The 16,617-nt window shown below is 33.3% G+C and overlaps 1 protein-coding gene across 1 annotated transcript; it reads left to right on the top strand.

Moving 5' to 3' along the window:
* Nucleotides 1–201: 201 nt before the first annotated feature.
* LOC148617427 (glutathione S-transferase theta-1-like) lies at nucleotides 202–13,738 on the top strand. The gene is made up of 4 exons (XM_088585028.1): nucleotides 202–525; nucleotides 7,302–7,429; nucleotides 10,364–10,483; nucleotides 11,021–13,738. Exons 1-4 carry the CDS (start codon nucleotides 364–366, stop codon nucleotides 11,379–11,381), a joined length of 771 nt encoding a protein of 256 aa, XP_088441154.1. The 5' UTR covers nucleotides 202–363; the 3' UTR covers nucleotides 11,382–13,738.
* The last annotated feature ends 2,879 nt before the right edge of the window (nucleotides 13,739–16,617 follow it).

Raw genomic sequence — 16,617 nt, 5'->3', positions numbered from 1 at the left:
GTACGAAATGTATCTTCTAATTTAGATTTAAAAAATAGCCGAACATAAACAAATATAACAGTTAAGAAAATCGTCGTTGAACGTCCAACTTTAACGATATAATTACAAACTTTAAATGTATAATTTGTCAATAAATCCAAGGTCTTAAGAACTGCTTTGGAAACAAACATTTAAAACATTTAACTGAATTTAGAATTAATAAGTAAATACGATCACGGATTCGGATAATTTAAACTTCTACGTTCAGTTAAAATTTCAATTTTGAGTTTGATAGGTCTTTGTATTGATCTACGGCTAAACCAACTTTACCCTATAAAAACTTAAAATTAGTTTTGTTCGTATTCGTATAATGTTTTAAAGTTAATGGAGAACGGTTCACTTGAAAGTCCAGGAAGAAGCAGTGGTCACCTGCATAAAACTGGGTCGTTTCGTGTAGCTACACCTTGCCACCACAAAGGTCCACTGGATTTGTACATCATCCGTATCTCGCCACCTTGTCGGGCCGTTTGGTTGTATCTGTTACAGGTAGGGTCAACTTGATAGAATATTTTAAAACTTTAAACATACTGAATTTAATTTATTTGTAGAGAATTATTAATATGTTTCTCTATGAGGGATCCGTTTTAAACTCGAAAGTGAAACTGACTGGAAGATGACAATGTACATGTAAAACTGTGATCAAGGCAAAAATGTCATAAACAAAGTCGAGACGAAATGGAATTGAAAGTGCAATATGATTGTGAACAGATCCGTAACGGATGTCAAGTATAGCAGTAAGATTATGGAGGGTTTTCAGGATCGTGAACATATATTATGTTGTCTTCCCCAGCCATTTCAGTAAAACTGCATTTTTTACAAGCAATTCCATGATATACATGTATCTCTAAAGAAGTAACGTTTATAATTGATATGGATTATATATATGCCAACTCGAAATCGACCCCGAGGTCGATTTTGGGTTGGCATAATATGTTCGAAGTGTAGACGTTAATATTAAAATACAGTCAATTGTAACGAGCCCCGGTGTCTGAATTGGAAACTGGGTAATGTTCACTGCTAACCGATCATTTCATCTTTTAATGTAAACTTCCCGTTCTCATACAAGTAAAAACACGCGTAGAACACATGTGTATGATATTGAAGAGGTACATTTTGATCTCGTATGAAGCTAGAACTATGAAGCTATTACGGTAAACAGGGCACCGATCAGCAGCTTAATGTGGAGTAGGAATAGATAATTATGCAAATCATATGCAAATGTAAGTACTGAAATTACGAGTGCAAGAAGTCGCTAAGTAAACAATATTAGCGACTTGAAACAGTAACATTTAAATCTTTCAAACTTCTAGTTTTGGGGTTGCCCACAGTATTGGGAAATTCATTAATTTACTTTTTCTAACTTAAAAAGAATGATAAAAAAGGGAAAGCGCGATCGGCTTTTTCAGGAATTAAAACATACGTGTACCTGCCGCCGTAGATTTTTTTTGTTTGAAATATAATTACATATATACATGTATGTACTCAACTTAATGATATTAGTCCATTCTCATTTGAAATGTACTTTTTTGAAAAAGGTGTTTTTTCTGTTTTTTGTTGTTGTTTATTTTTGGCTTAAAAAAAGGAAATATGATAGAAATGGATAGTCATTACGAGAAAATACTATATTTCTATGTCTAAAAATTAAAAAAATGTCAATATAAAAAGTACAAAGTTCGAAAGATAAGAAATAAAGTTTGTCTGTAGTTGTGTAAAATATTTTCTCTGAATAAATGTTAGTTAAAAGAAATGACAACTTACGTTGTTCAAATAGCAAAATAAAAGTCACTTAAATTAAGTTATGGCAGATGCGATTTTTTTTGGGGGGGGTGGGGGGGGCCGAATCCAGAAGTTTATAAAGGGTGGTTGCTATCGTTTGCTCATTTTTTCCAATATTTTATATACAATAAAAAAAACTTTCGAACAAAAGTAGGTGGACTTAGGTTCCAACCCACGGAATCCTCCTTGGATCTGTAAACAGTACATGCAAGAGGATGTGTTAACAAGGTGACATATTGAAATGAAACCCGATTACACGAACATTATCACTTGTGTATCAGCGTTTATTAAGGATTTTGAGTATAGTTTCCTTGTCTCGTTGCTGTCGAGTTATAAATTGAGAGTTTAATTTAAGTGAAGGCTCATGCAATTCATTTCAAGTGCTTTTATTATGTAATAACTACTGTTTACAGAGGCGCGACGAATGACGTCGTTTTAATAAAGTATAAATTGATAATTAAAGAACAAGGTACATTTGTACCACTTCGGTGGAAATGATTCAAATTTAACCAAACCGAGTAGAAAGACAGTTAAATGTAGTAATACGGTACATTTTCATAAGTGTAAGACGATTGAAAGTATTCATCATAAGCATGAAAGATACAATTGTGAATTTGTATTTTTTGAGAAGAAAACGTTTATTTGTTGTCCATGAATATTTTTTGCCCATATTGAAGATGTATATAAAACATTAAATTAACTGGTATATGAGATTCACTTTGAGCAACGCATAATTATGTAAGCTAGCCTCACAGGCCCCCGTTTCAGGCAGAGCCTCGCTCCCTAAGTATTACTACACAGACTGGTAATACTTAGGGGGCAAGACTCTGTCTGAAACGGAAGCCTGTGGCTAGCCTATAGAAATTTAAATCTGTTATCTTGTTTCCATGTGGCAAAAACTGATTGTAGAAAAAGCTAATTGTAGATGACGATGTCATAATGACTTTACTTAAACGGACTGACGATATGAAGTCCTATTTTTTTAACTTTTCAAATAAAAACAAACAAATATATGGTTCATCCGCGTTTACATCGTGACATTTTACATGGCTCGGTTGAAACTGAAAACCAAATTCCTGCGCTCTATGGCAAACGACCCTTCTTCTATGACAACTAAATGCGCATACTCCAATTCCTAGTGACCTAAAGATTAATTAAAGTTAAAAAAAAAACAAAACAAAAAAAACAAAAAAAAACTGCATAATCGTGTGTACTAAAGCATGTTGGAGAAGTAATGCCGGGCAGAACGAAGATGGATGTTTCAAAATCTTTTCGCGAAAAGAAGCTCACATGCACTTAACAACACACTTAACAAGTCCCTTGGATTATAGAAAACTCTTCGTAAAAGACATTGTTATATAAGTGCGTACACAATATGTCTTTTTAAAATGTGCTGTCGTGATTGTTGACTGGTACGAATGGAACATATAGTGGAATAAAGTAGTGACGTCGGATACATGTAAGAACTACAATGCACTAGGCGTTTTTGCAAAAAAAATTGTGTAACTTTAAATTTTAAAATACTGAATTTCAAACATTTTGAGAATGGTCTAAACTCAATATATTCTACCCATCAACCATTTATATATTAACGTCAAATAATGGAACGAAATTCTGACATAAACTACCGATGAGAAAAGTTTAAAATTCTAAAGTAAAGGAAGAACCTGAATAAGATATAGAAATATTTACATTTGTAAAGTACTTTTCTGTAGGGCTTATGATAAGTGTGAATTGGCGTGGACAAATTTGATATATTTGAATTCTAAAGATCTTTTATTAAACTTGGAACAGAATTATACCATCTGAAACATCCTTTTAAAGTTTTCATAAAAAAAACCAACTGTGCATTGAATAACAATCTCCTTTTTTATTCATTCATGGCAGTTAAAAATAGATATTGAAAATAACTCCCTAATGACCTTTCGTCTAAGACAATATATTTTGGTTTCGATTATATGTGTCTGTTATTGATTTGACTTTACGGAATTAAATAGTACATATTCAAGAGCAGGTGAAGCTTAACTTGAAGTTTTCTGTGTCTGCGTCCATACTTTTCTATATACTAATTGGTTATCCAATTATGGGTAATGGTATAAATGCCATACCAAGAGACAGAAGTATAGGATGAAGAAAAAATTCAGATAAAAAAGCAGGTAACGTCTAGCCTTGTACACAAAACGACAGGTTTTCACTGGCCTGTTTAAATCAACATCTTGATAATATTACATGTAATTGTGATTTTATGCCAGAAAGCAAACGTCCTAAACAACAGCTTATTGCATCGACATTTTTAAATAAAAAAAAAAAAAAAAAAAAAGTGGTATTTGAAATGACGATTTTTAATAGATATCCTGTCTACAAATTCTAAATTTAAAAGGCAGTTCTTGAAATGACGATTTTTAATAGATATCATGTCTTTTTAGTTATGAATAAGTGCTCATTCCGGATTTATGATACGTTTTTCTTTTTAGCTCACTTGGCCAAAGGCCATGTGAGCTTTTGCCATCACTTGGCGTCCGTCGTCCGTCCGTCCGTCGTCCGTCCGTCGTCCGTCCGTAAACTTTTACATTTCAATCTTCTTCTCTGAAAACACAGGGCCAAATAAAACCAAACTTGACACAAATGTTCACTGGTATGAGGGGATGAAAGTTTGTGATTTTGGTGCCGATCGGAAATTCAAGATGGCCGCCACCGAGGATCTTAGTTTAACATTGGACCCTATGGGAGAAACATGTAAAAATCTTCTTCTCGGAAACCACTTGACCAAATTAAACAAAACTTGACACAAATGTTCACTGATATGAGCGAATGAAAGTTTGTGATTTTGGTGCCAATCGGAAATTCAAAATGGCCGCCACCGAGGATCTTAGTTTAACATTGGACCCTATGGGAAAAACATGTAAACATCTTCTTCTCGGAAACCACTTGACCAAATTAAACAAAACTTGACACTATTAAATGTTCACTGATATGAGGGGATGAAAGTTTGTGATTTTGGTGGCGATCAGAAATTCAAGATGGCCGCCACCGAGGATCTTAGTTTAACATTGGACCCTATAGGAAAAACATGTAAAAATCTTCTTCTCGGAAACCGCTTGACCAAATTAAACAAAACTTGACACAAATGTTCACTTTTATGAAGGGATGTAAGTTTGTGATTTTGGTGCCAATCGGAAATTCAAAATGGCCGCCACCGAGGATCTTACTTTAACATTGGACCCAAGAGAAAAACATATAAAAATCTTTTTCTCGGAAACCGCTTGACCAAATGAAACAAAACTGGAAACAAATGATCGTTGGCATGAGGAGATGAAAGCTTGTGATTCTTTTGCCATTTCAAAATGGCTGCCACTGTGGATCTTAACTTAACCAAAGTTTCCGCTCGAGAAAATATACATCTAGAGGTCGCCACATGATCTTCAACAAGTGGGAAATTTCCTCCATGTAGCAAGCTCTAAATTGCCCCAATAAAAACAAAGTGGATAAATCAGTGAACACAATACTGAGGGGGGGGGGGGCTGGAGGGGGTCTGATCCCGGAATCCGACTTTATTTTTACTAAATCCCGAAATCCCGAACAACAAAGGAACTTAAAAACTGCTAAAATCCCGATTCCCGGTGGATTTATTTCCCGAAATCCCGGGCTTAATTCTCAGAAATCCCGAAATCCTGAGCTTAAAAACCTCTGATCCCAGCATCCCGAAAAAGGTCCGGCCCTTCCTCAATACTATATCAGTTTATCATTTATGGTAAGAAACTAAAATGTTTTAAAAAAAGACAACTACATGCCAGTGACTATATTTCCTGCCTTGGGACAGGCGCAAACAATATGCAGCGGGGTTAAACTAGTTTTGTTGGATCCAAACCCTCCCCCTCTATACGGTCAAAGGCTAAAATAAATACAAAGTTAGACACACAGTAAAAATCAACCTGAAATACATCCAATTCATTAGAAAAGTACCTCAACAATTATTAACAATAACATAGAAGACAAACAAATGAGGTATAAACAAGGAATGCTCGCAGTTACTGAAAGCAAGCTCAGGACACAAATAAGGATGACAAATCTTCAAGCCTCCCAACACAAAAAATATCAGTTACAAAACTTCCAAAGGATTTAGAACTGCAACATCATAGACTATGTTGGTCTAGCAAGAAGTTGTGCAATGACTAAAATGCTAAAATATGAATGATTAAGTTATAATGTAATGATCTAATAAGAGTATCAATATTTTTTCCTACAAAGACAAGATTTGATGATCTGACAACAATGTCGAATTTATATCCTTTATGAATCAGTCTATTTAAATAATTCTTAAGATTTGATGGACATTGTTTGCATTTATGTGCCTTGTAAACTATATTTCCATACAAAACTGGATGTGAAATGCCTAGTTTAATAAGATTAGTTTTTTAGCAAAGTAATCATGTTGGAGGCTAAGAAACGCTGTGTTTTGCAGAAATTGCATGGATTCCGCAAAACAATGGCAATTTCTGCATTTTTAAAGGCCTGGTTCCGGATTTTAGTATGTTGGGGTTGCAAACTATGCATTATGTCCCCTTTCCAACCTGTCCCATGCAATAATTCCTGTTTACCAATGCTTTAAATTGCAAGAAAATCTTCATCTAAGGAAAATTCCTTGTAAATTTACGCAAAATTATATGAAATATTTAGCAAGTAATTAAACCAGGTGAGCGATACAGGCTCACGTGAGCCTCTGGTTTCAAATTTCATCATACCTCCAAATCACGTAGTTGTTCCTCTTGTTTTGCTGCAACCAAACGATATTTAGAAAGTTTCCAAACAGAATGCTATGCTTAGTTAAAATTTAAAAAAAAATAGTTTCAACACACAAACAAAATATTGTCTGACCCAAGTAATGGTATTATTTGATTATCGTGTAAAGCCGAGTAGGATATTCTCCGTTACCACAGTCTTAAAGTTAAGCCTACCAAGATTTGTAGGTAATTATTCCTACAAATCGTCGTAAATTGCGAAGAATATCAGATTTCTACTTTTCGCTTCTTCTGGAATATCCCCGCTCTCTTCTGCCGCTAACCTCATTTCGCCCGCGGTAATCCCACACATACTACATGATCTTCTACTTTTTCTTCTACTAATTAAAAGGCCATTAAGTTCAACTATTTTCTGAGCTGCTCACTGTAATATATCTAAAAATTCCACACGTCCTGCTCTGCTCATACCCATATTGTAAAGTTTACAGATATGCCTATAATAAATGATTTTAAAGCACAAGTCAAGTACTAGAGTTGCACTCCAGTGAAATAAAAAGGGGGAGATAATGTTCTTTTTACAGTCTTGTACAAATGTAGGTTTATTAAGATCATAGAAGGATCCCCATTTTTAAAATTTCTAATTCCGGTTTTTGGTCATGTCATGTACAATCCGTGCTGTATGAGTGTGTACGCAGTTGAGTTTGGTTAATACATTTTACACAAAAGTAATTTTATGCTTATTTTAAGCATGAGATACCCCATGTTCTTCACGAGGTCGATTTGTCTAAAAGATCCTCATTACCAGATGTGTTCAAACAGCAGCCACACCAAGAGGTACCCGTACTAGTGGATGGTGATGTCGTAGTATTCGAAGGGTAAGATAAACACCAAGAACATATTTATTATGTTGATCAAACGATATGTGGTAACGAAATTCTATGTATATACTTTTCAGTTAAGGTGAATAATGATAAATTAGCTTTTCATGTATGTTGAACTACAGCTTTTGTTACATGTGGATTTATCATTATAAGAGAAGAATGTATACGCGTTTACTACGAAAATGTTCAAGGAAAATGAACTGTTAAACCTGTATCAACAACATTGTAAGCATGTTTAAGTAGCCGCTTGACTCCGCCGACCAATCTTTACAGGGTATCTAAATTATGTAAGGTATCCAACCAATACTATTATTTAACTAAGTACATTGTTAATATATATGTTGAAGATGTGACCTCCTTTTATGGAAGAATTCGACAACCACTTTCCTTTATTACTGAACTTATTCATTTTGTCACCTTCTGTTGAGAACGATACCAGTCATACTTTGTGTAATTTTTAACTTACAATTTAATACAATACAGTACATTCAAGACAGACTTTGATTTAGAAGAATATGTCGAACTTAACATTCCAGAAAAACGAGAGTTCGTCAACTGCACAATTTAAATGTTGAATTTTATTATTTACATGTAGAGTATAACCTGGCCATTAAATAGGTGAGATGCCTGAAGTAACAATATGTAGGTTATGTTAAATTACCATGACCAAATAGAGAGCGAACTCTATTTTCTAGTGAACTGCAGTTTTTATAATGACATTGTGACATTATATATTGTACGACAAGCGAATATGTTAAGAAAAACGGTCAAGAGAGAGTTGTCTATCTGTTACTTTATGTTCGGGAAGTTGCTTAATTTGTTTCAAGTGCTTAATACTCTCATTTTGTTTGCAGTCTAACATAATTTGTATTATTAATCTATTCTTGTTGTGTCTTCAGGATTTTTCCTCTTTCTTAATAACCCTTGAAAGAATTATATGATTATCACTTAAGGTTACAGACCACCAATTCAACCAATGAGCATTTGGAACGTACGCAAAATTAGTCCTACGCAGAAATTACCCCTGTTCCTCATAGTGCTGTGAATTTTATATTTACCTAAATATGGTGGTAATCAGTACTTGAAATCAACTTTTGTGTAGATTTGAGCAAAAATTAGGTTAGAAATGAGGAAAAACTCACATTCATTACTGCGGTTAAGGCCATATAAGCATTCCCCTATGGCAACATGGAAAATCCATTATTGAGTACTTTTTTTGCTGGTCATGTTTTAATGTGAAAACACTGTATTTACAAATTTAAAGCCAAAGATATCACCTTTTGTGAAAATTTAAAGATTTAGGATTTTTGACATGTGATCAAGAAAAAGGGGGAGGCATGTCAGAAATAAATTTTTAAAAATAGACCAATTTTTCAGAAAATGATTACTTTTAAAACTATCTCTTTATTAATATTGTTAAAAAACGAGTTGTGATTGATTTTTTATTTGAAAAATCAGAAAAAGTTCTTTGCAAATATTTAATGCATTTAAGTATGGTAGAATATTGTCACTTTTTTGCTCGCGCAACTTGGTTACCCTATATTTAAAAATCAAATATTTAAAAAAGTACTTGTCACATTTCACTGAAACTTTGCAAATGCATTCAGTATGTGTGTAGAAAGATACCTGTATAGTTATTTATTTTTTCTAAGACAAAATATGACTCTTAAACCGTGTTTTTAGTCGAATTACCGTCATCAAAATTTCTAATTTTCTAGGTATGATTATCCGGTCTTAACGCAGAACTTTCTATTTTTTTTTTCATTTTTCCATAAAAATACCAAAAAGTATCTAAAATCGTTGTTAATGACATTGATAGACGAGTAGCTGTATCTATTTTTCTATTCATGGTTAGATGTTTTATATAATTTGATTTATTTTCTTGACGCTTTTGAACGTGACCTTTTGTTATTTTGAAATAAATTTGAAAATAATTCGAGACTTTTGTATGCACCAGGCTGGGCGGCAGGAGTACTATTTTCTAATTGTATTATTGAATCTGATAATCATGTACAAGTTACTATAATAAACACTGACTTATTACTTACTTATTTCAAGAGGAAAATATATAATCAAGCAAAATGAGGTTATTAACTTCTATTAAGCGTAAGTGTTTGTAAGAATCACGCAAATGGGAAAAAATCAGAGACATGCATATCAAAACCCCACCAATCTGACAATAATCTTACTCAAGGATACTTTCACTATTTGAAAATACTATTATTTGATCTCTGCATCACCAGTTTTGCTCAGAAATTTTTCATTAGAATCTTAGAAAAATGAGATTTTTGACAGTGATATCTGCCCTTGAAATGTTCACTTCCAGTGCATTTCAATGAAATCGTAACTCAAATGTTACGGAAAATATTGTCTGTTTTCCTTGATTCTGATGGTGCAAATAATTAAATTACACTATCGAAATGGTCGTTTTTGTTTTCATACTATGTTTCACCTACTGCCTGATTCTAACAAGGACTGACACTTAAAAATCTTTTCTTAAAAAAATTACTGTAGTCCAAAATCATTACCCTGTCGTCTAATATTATGTGTTATTTTTCATCAAGTGGGTTCACATGTCCAATCTGATCAAACAATCTAACAGCTATTTTAAGAAAAAGCTGAGACGTTTGTCATCCAGATGTAGAGACGGTTGCCATCCAGATGTAGAGACGGTTGCCATCCAGATGTAGAGACGGTTGTCATCCAGATGTACCATGGACCTTGCTCTCTTTTCGAGTTTCTCGATTGATTTTGGCCTGTAATTCTAGTTTTTTCGACTTTTGGAAATTATGTTGTAGATTGATCTCCTTACATAGGTTTTTTATTTTTGTCTTTGCCTATTAATCAAATCGCTTTAATAAACACTACTCCAATTCAATTTCCTGATGTTAAGGTTTTATAACTTGATTAAAATAAATACACTTTCAGACCTCCTGTTCTACGATATTTAGCAATGAAGTACACAAACTACTCAGGATATGGTTTAAGTGTACACCAACAGATGCTCACAGAGTCTATTATCTCTTGGTGCTTTTCTGAAGTATATAGGTAAATATTTCATAGATACATGTACATTTTCATATACTCGGGGTATTTGTTTCATGTATCCATAAGAGGCGATGCCATTCGTTATGTAGAATGATGTAATTAATTAACGACGCCTTACGAATTGTTCAGAATGGTTTGCGAGCTCTTTTTGATGAAATGATCAATAAAGAATCATGGACATTCACTTTTTAAGGATGCCAATAAATACTTGCGATTCATACAAAAGATTCATGTAGGTGAAAGGGGGTATTTTGTGAATCGGATTAATTTGTTGAGACGATGTACATGTATTTGTGTTAAAATATTTCTAAAACATTTTTGAGAGTTTCAGTGCAAGCTTTCGGCGACTAATAAACTTATAAATACTTGAGACAAGGTGCTAGTATCAACAGTTGTTTTTTTTAGTTTAGAGATACAGAAACGTATGTTTTAATCGACATGTTTTACTATAAAAGAAGTCTGTATACGGTCACTGGTGTAACTTGTTATCTGCTTCAATTTCAAATTATAGAGAAGAGTATTTTTTTCACTTTTCAGAATAATTGGATTCTCGTACATTTATCCAGAATTCCTAGACCACTACAGTTTGAAACCACGTGACGCCAACGAAGCATTTGTTGAACGCGGATTACAGGAAGTAACGAAAATTTTAGAGCTTATAGAGAGTCGTTACTTAGTAACAAACAAATATCTCACTGGACCACGGAGTACTATAGCAGACATTTGTGTTGCTGTAGTAATTAGTTTACTTGACTGGACCAACTTTAATTTCAAAATGTGGCCTAAAGTAGAGGCATGGTTGAATCGAGTGAAACAAAATCATTTTTGGGATGAGGTTCATGTGACACATAATACTTTTGTAAAAGATATTCGACGGTCAAGTTTAATCTTTGACTGATTTTAAGTTAACACACACATTTACAAGTGAACCGTACCATTGGAGAATTATCTTTAGCGCTTCATATTTACTTTACTACATTCCATATTTTCCTTATCAAATTATTTAATGTTTGTGTTAGGATATTGAGCGTTGATGTAAAAATGCGCTTGCAGCAGGTTTAAATTGTAGTAATTTGAGCTGAAACAATTACTTGTGATAAAATATAATTCTTCTTCTTTTAATTCTAATATCATGCAAAGCACTGTCAATTTAAAGTTTGGTCCTTTTCTTGATAATCCGTTGGTTTTTTTCTTACTCAAACTTTGAAATGTAGTTATCTCTCATAGACCAACAATAGGACGATCATAAAAGAGTATAAGCTTGTTTCGAATGTTGTCAAACTTCGAATGTGAAGAAAACAACTATATTAAATTTTTTTTCATACAAATACAGTAAAACTTTCCAAGCCATTGTCTGGTATATCATATAATTATTTCGGATTGAACAGGTTGTTGAAACGCATCTTAAATAACAATTTGTTGTTCTTAAAATGTCGAATTTAATTGGATAATATCTAAGAGTATGAATTCCACGATTGGCTACATATTTTTTTAACGCATATACGTATTTTATATTTTTTTGCGATTTTTCATTCCAATTTTCACAGGTTTGTTCGACAATTACAAAGGAATGGAAGTGTTGGTATTGTATATAATAAACATATATTGATTTTATTGTGATTTATACACTACATGTATTGACGGCTCTGACTTACGAAAACTTCAGAATTATGAGAGATTTTATGAATTTAACATTTAATTATTTTTAGCTAACAAGAATGAAGCATACGAACGTTTTATCTGTGTTGTCGTCAGTGATTTTGGTAGTGCATATGTAAATATAGATGGATCGTTTCTTAAAAATGCATTCTGTAAAAAGTGTTAGGTGCTCAGTTGGACTTACAGCATTCGTCAGTATATGCCCTTTTTCAGCATTTTTTTGTAAAACATGGTAATATAGCATGATACATTTACTTACTTAGTTAATAGGGCAAATTGAGCGATTCAGGCTCTTCGAGAGCCTATTGTTTAAGCTAGCTTTCTGTCACTGCAAGCATTCCTTTAGTGTATATCTCATTTTGTGTATATGATATACATGCATGTTGAGATATTTCATAGAGAGAATTGGATGTATTATTGAGTGAATTTTGTGGTGTGTTTGTTTGTTGTTTCAGTTCATTTTTTTACTTTACATTAAAAGGGGATCTGTAAGGCTTTATAAAAATATTTTAACCCAATCCAAGATTTCATGCACCTGTCCACATTTAGGAGATTTTGGTCTTAAATGTGACTGTCTTTGTGTTAATATATATTTTTTAAAGTGATTTTGAAAAAAAAATGTAATTTTCTGTTACCATGGATTAACTACTTTTGATGTCTGACCAATATTTTAGCGGTAATCGGAAGAACGCAATAAACAAAAAATCCAAAATAACACGTACAAAGAAACAAAAGCAAATGAGTAACTCAGACTCCACTAAAAACTGGGAGCATGAACCAGGTGTATCAGTAGGGTAAAAATAGATAAACGAAAAGTAAAAAAAAAAAAAATATATATATACAATTTTCAAAATGCCTACATGTACTTGATGTTTTTGATAATATGTAGGACTCTTAACGATTAAAGGTTACGTATTTTTATTGCAAGATTGTATTAACCACGGGTAAACATTAAACGGGCCAGAATATTTTTTCACTCCAGATACTGATCAAAAACTTTTTTTGGACAAAATACTGGCCACATTCTTCAAAAAAAAAAAAAAAAAATTCACAGCTCTTCCTCCGTGGAAAAAGTTTCTGTAGCAATTTCATTGTAAAGTCATAATGTTACAGATAAAGACCTTCCCTTATATTGCTAATTCATAATCAGAGAAAAAGAAAAATGTCGGAATTGTGTGCTACCTGCCAACATAAATGTACAAATGTGATTTAAATTTAAAACTCCTGTTTATGTATTAATAATTTCTTTTTTTTCATATTCTCATTGTCCTCCAATGACTCATTCTTGATTTGGTCCCATCTTAATTTTGATTTACGAATTGGAAAACTCGGATATGGCATCAATGTCAATTTACCCGATTACTTGATAATAATTGCTCTTGATCTTAGCTATTTATTTTTTTTAAACTCCTGCCTATTTTAATATTCTCTTATCTTTTCGAGATTTGTTGTACCGAATTCTCTTGCATGCCAAATTAGCAAATTGTCATCTCTGATTTATAAGGATTTGGGAAAATATATCTCATTATTTGAATTAGAATATGAAAACACAATAATGACTTCCATTTGTTAATTCATTAAATAATATTTTATGTCTTTTTAACGTTACTGCTTTCTGATGTCGGATCATGTCTTTTTCTATTGCCTCAATACTAGAAGATTTCTCGGTCTTCTCTACCGTTATAACAACATAGTAAATAGAGTTGCACTGTTTGACTGAACCTGTAATATAAGTCACAGGGCAGGTTGTCAGACATTACACCCAAGAGATTGTAGAAAACCATAAACGGCTGTAGGGGTGATGACGGTTGTAAAATGTTATTTTACATCTTTATTCTAGTAAATCAATATACTTCTATAGTTTACCTGAAATCGATATTAATGTATGTGTCATCACATTTAAATCAAGAACACACATGTGTTTGTGTGCCCTTGAAAGTCATTTTTCTTCTGACTTGTATTTTCTTTTCCCTAAATTGTATTCCCAAAGTCAAGAATACCATTAATAAACAGACCATAAATATGTCGATATAACTTTTTACCACACCAAGTTGAAGTACCATTCATACAAACTCATCATCTATGAATATTGCAAACAAGATTAATACAAAGTAAAACGTGAAGTATGACTTTGATTAAGAATATTTATGTGGGCAACGACTAGCCGAAGCTGCAATTGTACCGTGCTATACTTCTTACGGTTAGGCTTCTGAAACAGGGTTAGGTTGCTACAAGGTTGTGAAGTCATCACAACAAACGTTTATGGTCATATTAGTAAACAAAAATAATTTCTGTAAAAAAATACCGTCGGCTTTAGAACAACCAGAGATGAAGTAGCTGCTGGTCGAATTTTGGGATCATTTATTCAACCACTATGTCAAGATTATTATGTGTCACCAGTTGGTTTGTATAAAAAAAACCTTACAAATTTTGAATGATTCATCATTTATCATACCCTAAAGGTAACTCAGTTAATAATCGTATTTTGCCTGAAGTAAAATTGGTTAATTTTACTACTGTAGATAATTGCCACCATAAAACTGTTAAGTTCTCCTGTTTATATGGCAAAATGTGACATTGAGATGGCTTACAGAAATTTGCCCCTGTCACCTTCAGAATATCATAAGATGTTTATGTTAAAAAAATGTTTATACACCCCGTTTCCAGAGTTACATCTATACATGCATGTACTTATGTTTCATTGGAGTATTATAATTTGGTGTGTGAGTGCAGATCACGGATATCTCCTCGTGGAGGTAATTTTAGCAGGAAACTTTCATGTAGGGGGGAAGCAGTTTTAGGTCACGTGATTTGGGAAGGGTCAGTGATTATGTAAGAATCTTGATGATGCTACCTTTTGTTTCATGACGAGCTTTTTGAGAGTTTCACGATTTGCGAACTTTAAATTAAACTATTTTCCGTTTTATTTATTTTGTGTTTTATGCAGTTATCTATTGTTCTACACGGATTATTCTATGAAACTCGTATAATTGTGCTATATTGACTTTGGACACTTTCTTTACATAATTATCAGTAGGACTTCGAGACGAACGCGCTACAGCAACGGTCTAATGTTACATGTACTGGTTTGGAAACGGAGCCCACATTAGAAACTGCGTATGGCAGACTTCCGGTAATAAACGACACAGGAGTTTCAAAAACATGATTTTGCTATGCCGTTGAATCTCTTCCTTTTGTGGAAACCGTGAATCCTTTACTCAAGAAGTGGAAGGTAAGGACATTAATTTAGCCTCCCTCCTAATTCCTTACTTCACTGGGAAAGAAATCAAAGAAGACAGACCCTATCCCAGGCTTGCTAAACAGTTAAATATTAGTGCCTTTATCACGGCATTTGGCATTTATAAGAGTATAATGTCTAAGACTTCCACAGAGTTGAACTGGATATGTATGAGAGAGATATTGTGGACATGGCCACAAGATACAGTAGTAATTGTTTTTATGAATATCACAGACAATTCAGTGCTAAAGCAGCTGCCCATCTTAAATTCCAAGGCATTCCTGTGGATGGTCAATCAGTAATAACACGCTGTTTGCAACATATTTGCAAATCACAATCCTATTAAATGTTTTACGTGTAATAGCACCTTTCATACCCCTGCCTTCTGCCCTTTAGCCATACAAGGCATGGGACACCAATTTGTGCGTAGTAATGAAACATTCAGGATGACAGGATTTAATAGAACACCTTCGAACTCTATTGAAGGTAAGAATTTTTCGTCCGCTAGAACACAACCACAAGTTACTTCTAGCTGTATACAGACTGAACTTAACAACGGGTTTTTGATAGGGCCATAGAAAACTATTCCCTTCGATAGATATAGAATAAACCCAATTGGTATTGTGGAAAGTAAATATGAAAAAAAGAAGAGAATGATAATGGAACTTTCAGCTCCACACCATGACGATAATAATGGTAGATCGAATGATTTGACTGATAAACAGGATTTTTCCTTGCAATATGTAACTATTGATCATGCTATTAGGATTATTAAAAAATGTAGTTCTGGTAGTTGGCTATGCAAGAATGACATTTGTGATGCATTTAAATTAATCCCTATTGCGCAGTATTTATGACCATTTCACGGTATAAAGTGGAACTCACAGTATTTTTATACAAGGTTAGTGTTCGGTAGCCGTTCTAGTCCGAATATATTTGATTCATTGTCTACCTCTGTTTGCTGGATTGCATCAAATAAACTTGGTGTATCGAATATTCTACATTTACTTGACGATGCTGACAGAACTATTTCCATTTTAACTATGTTGTTTAAACAGTTAAAAATACAACTAGCCCCTCATAAAATTGTTGGACCTACACAGTGTTTGAAGTATTTATGTGTAATTTTGGACACTAAGAAAATGGAAGCGCGGCTTCCAGCACAAAAAAAAATTGGCAGGATATGGGATATTATTCAAACTTTTTTGGTCCTTGCAATGTGGCTTAAATTCTTGGC

Source organism: Perna viridis, chromosome 5 (assembly GCF_037379345.1).
Source record: "Perna viridis isolate PV_CMFRI_1.1 ecotype Kerala chromosome 5, ASM3737934v1, whole genome shotgun sequence".
Lineage (NCBI taxonomy): Eukaryota > Metazoa > Mollusca > Bivalvia > Mytilida > Mytilidae > Perna > Perna viridis.
This window is presented reverse-complemented; position numbering and strand designations above follow the sequence as displayed.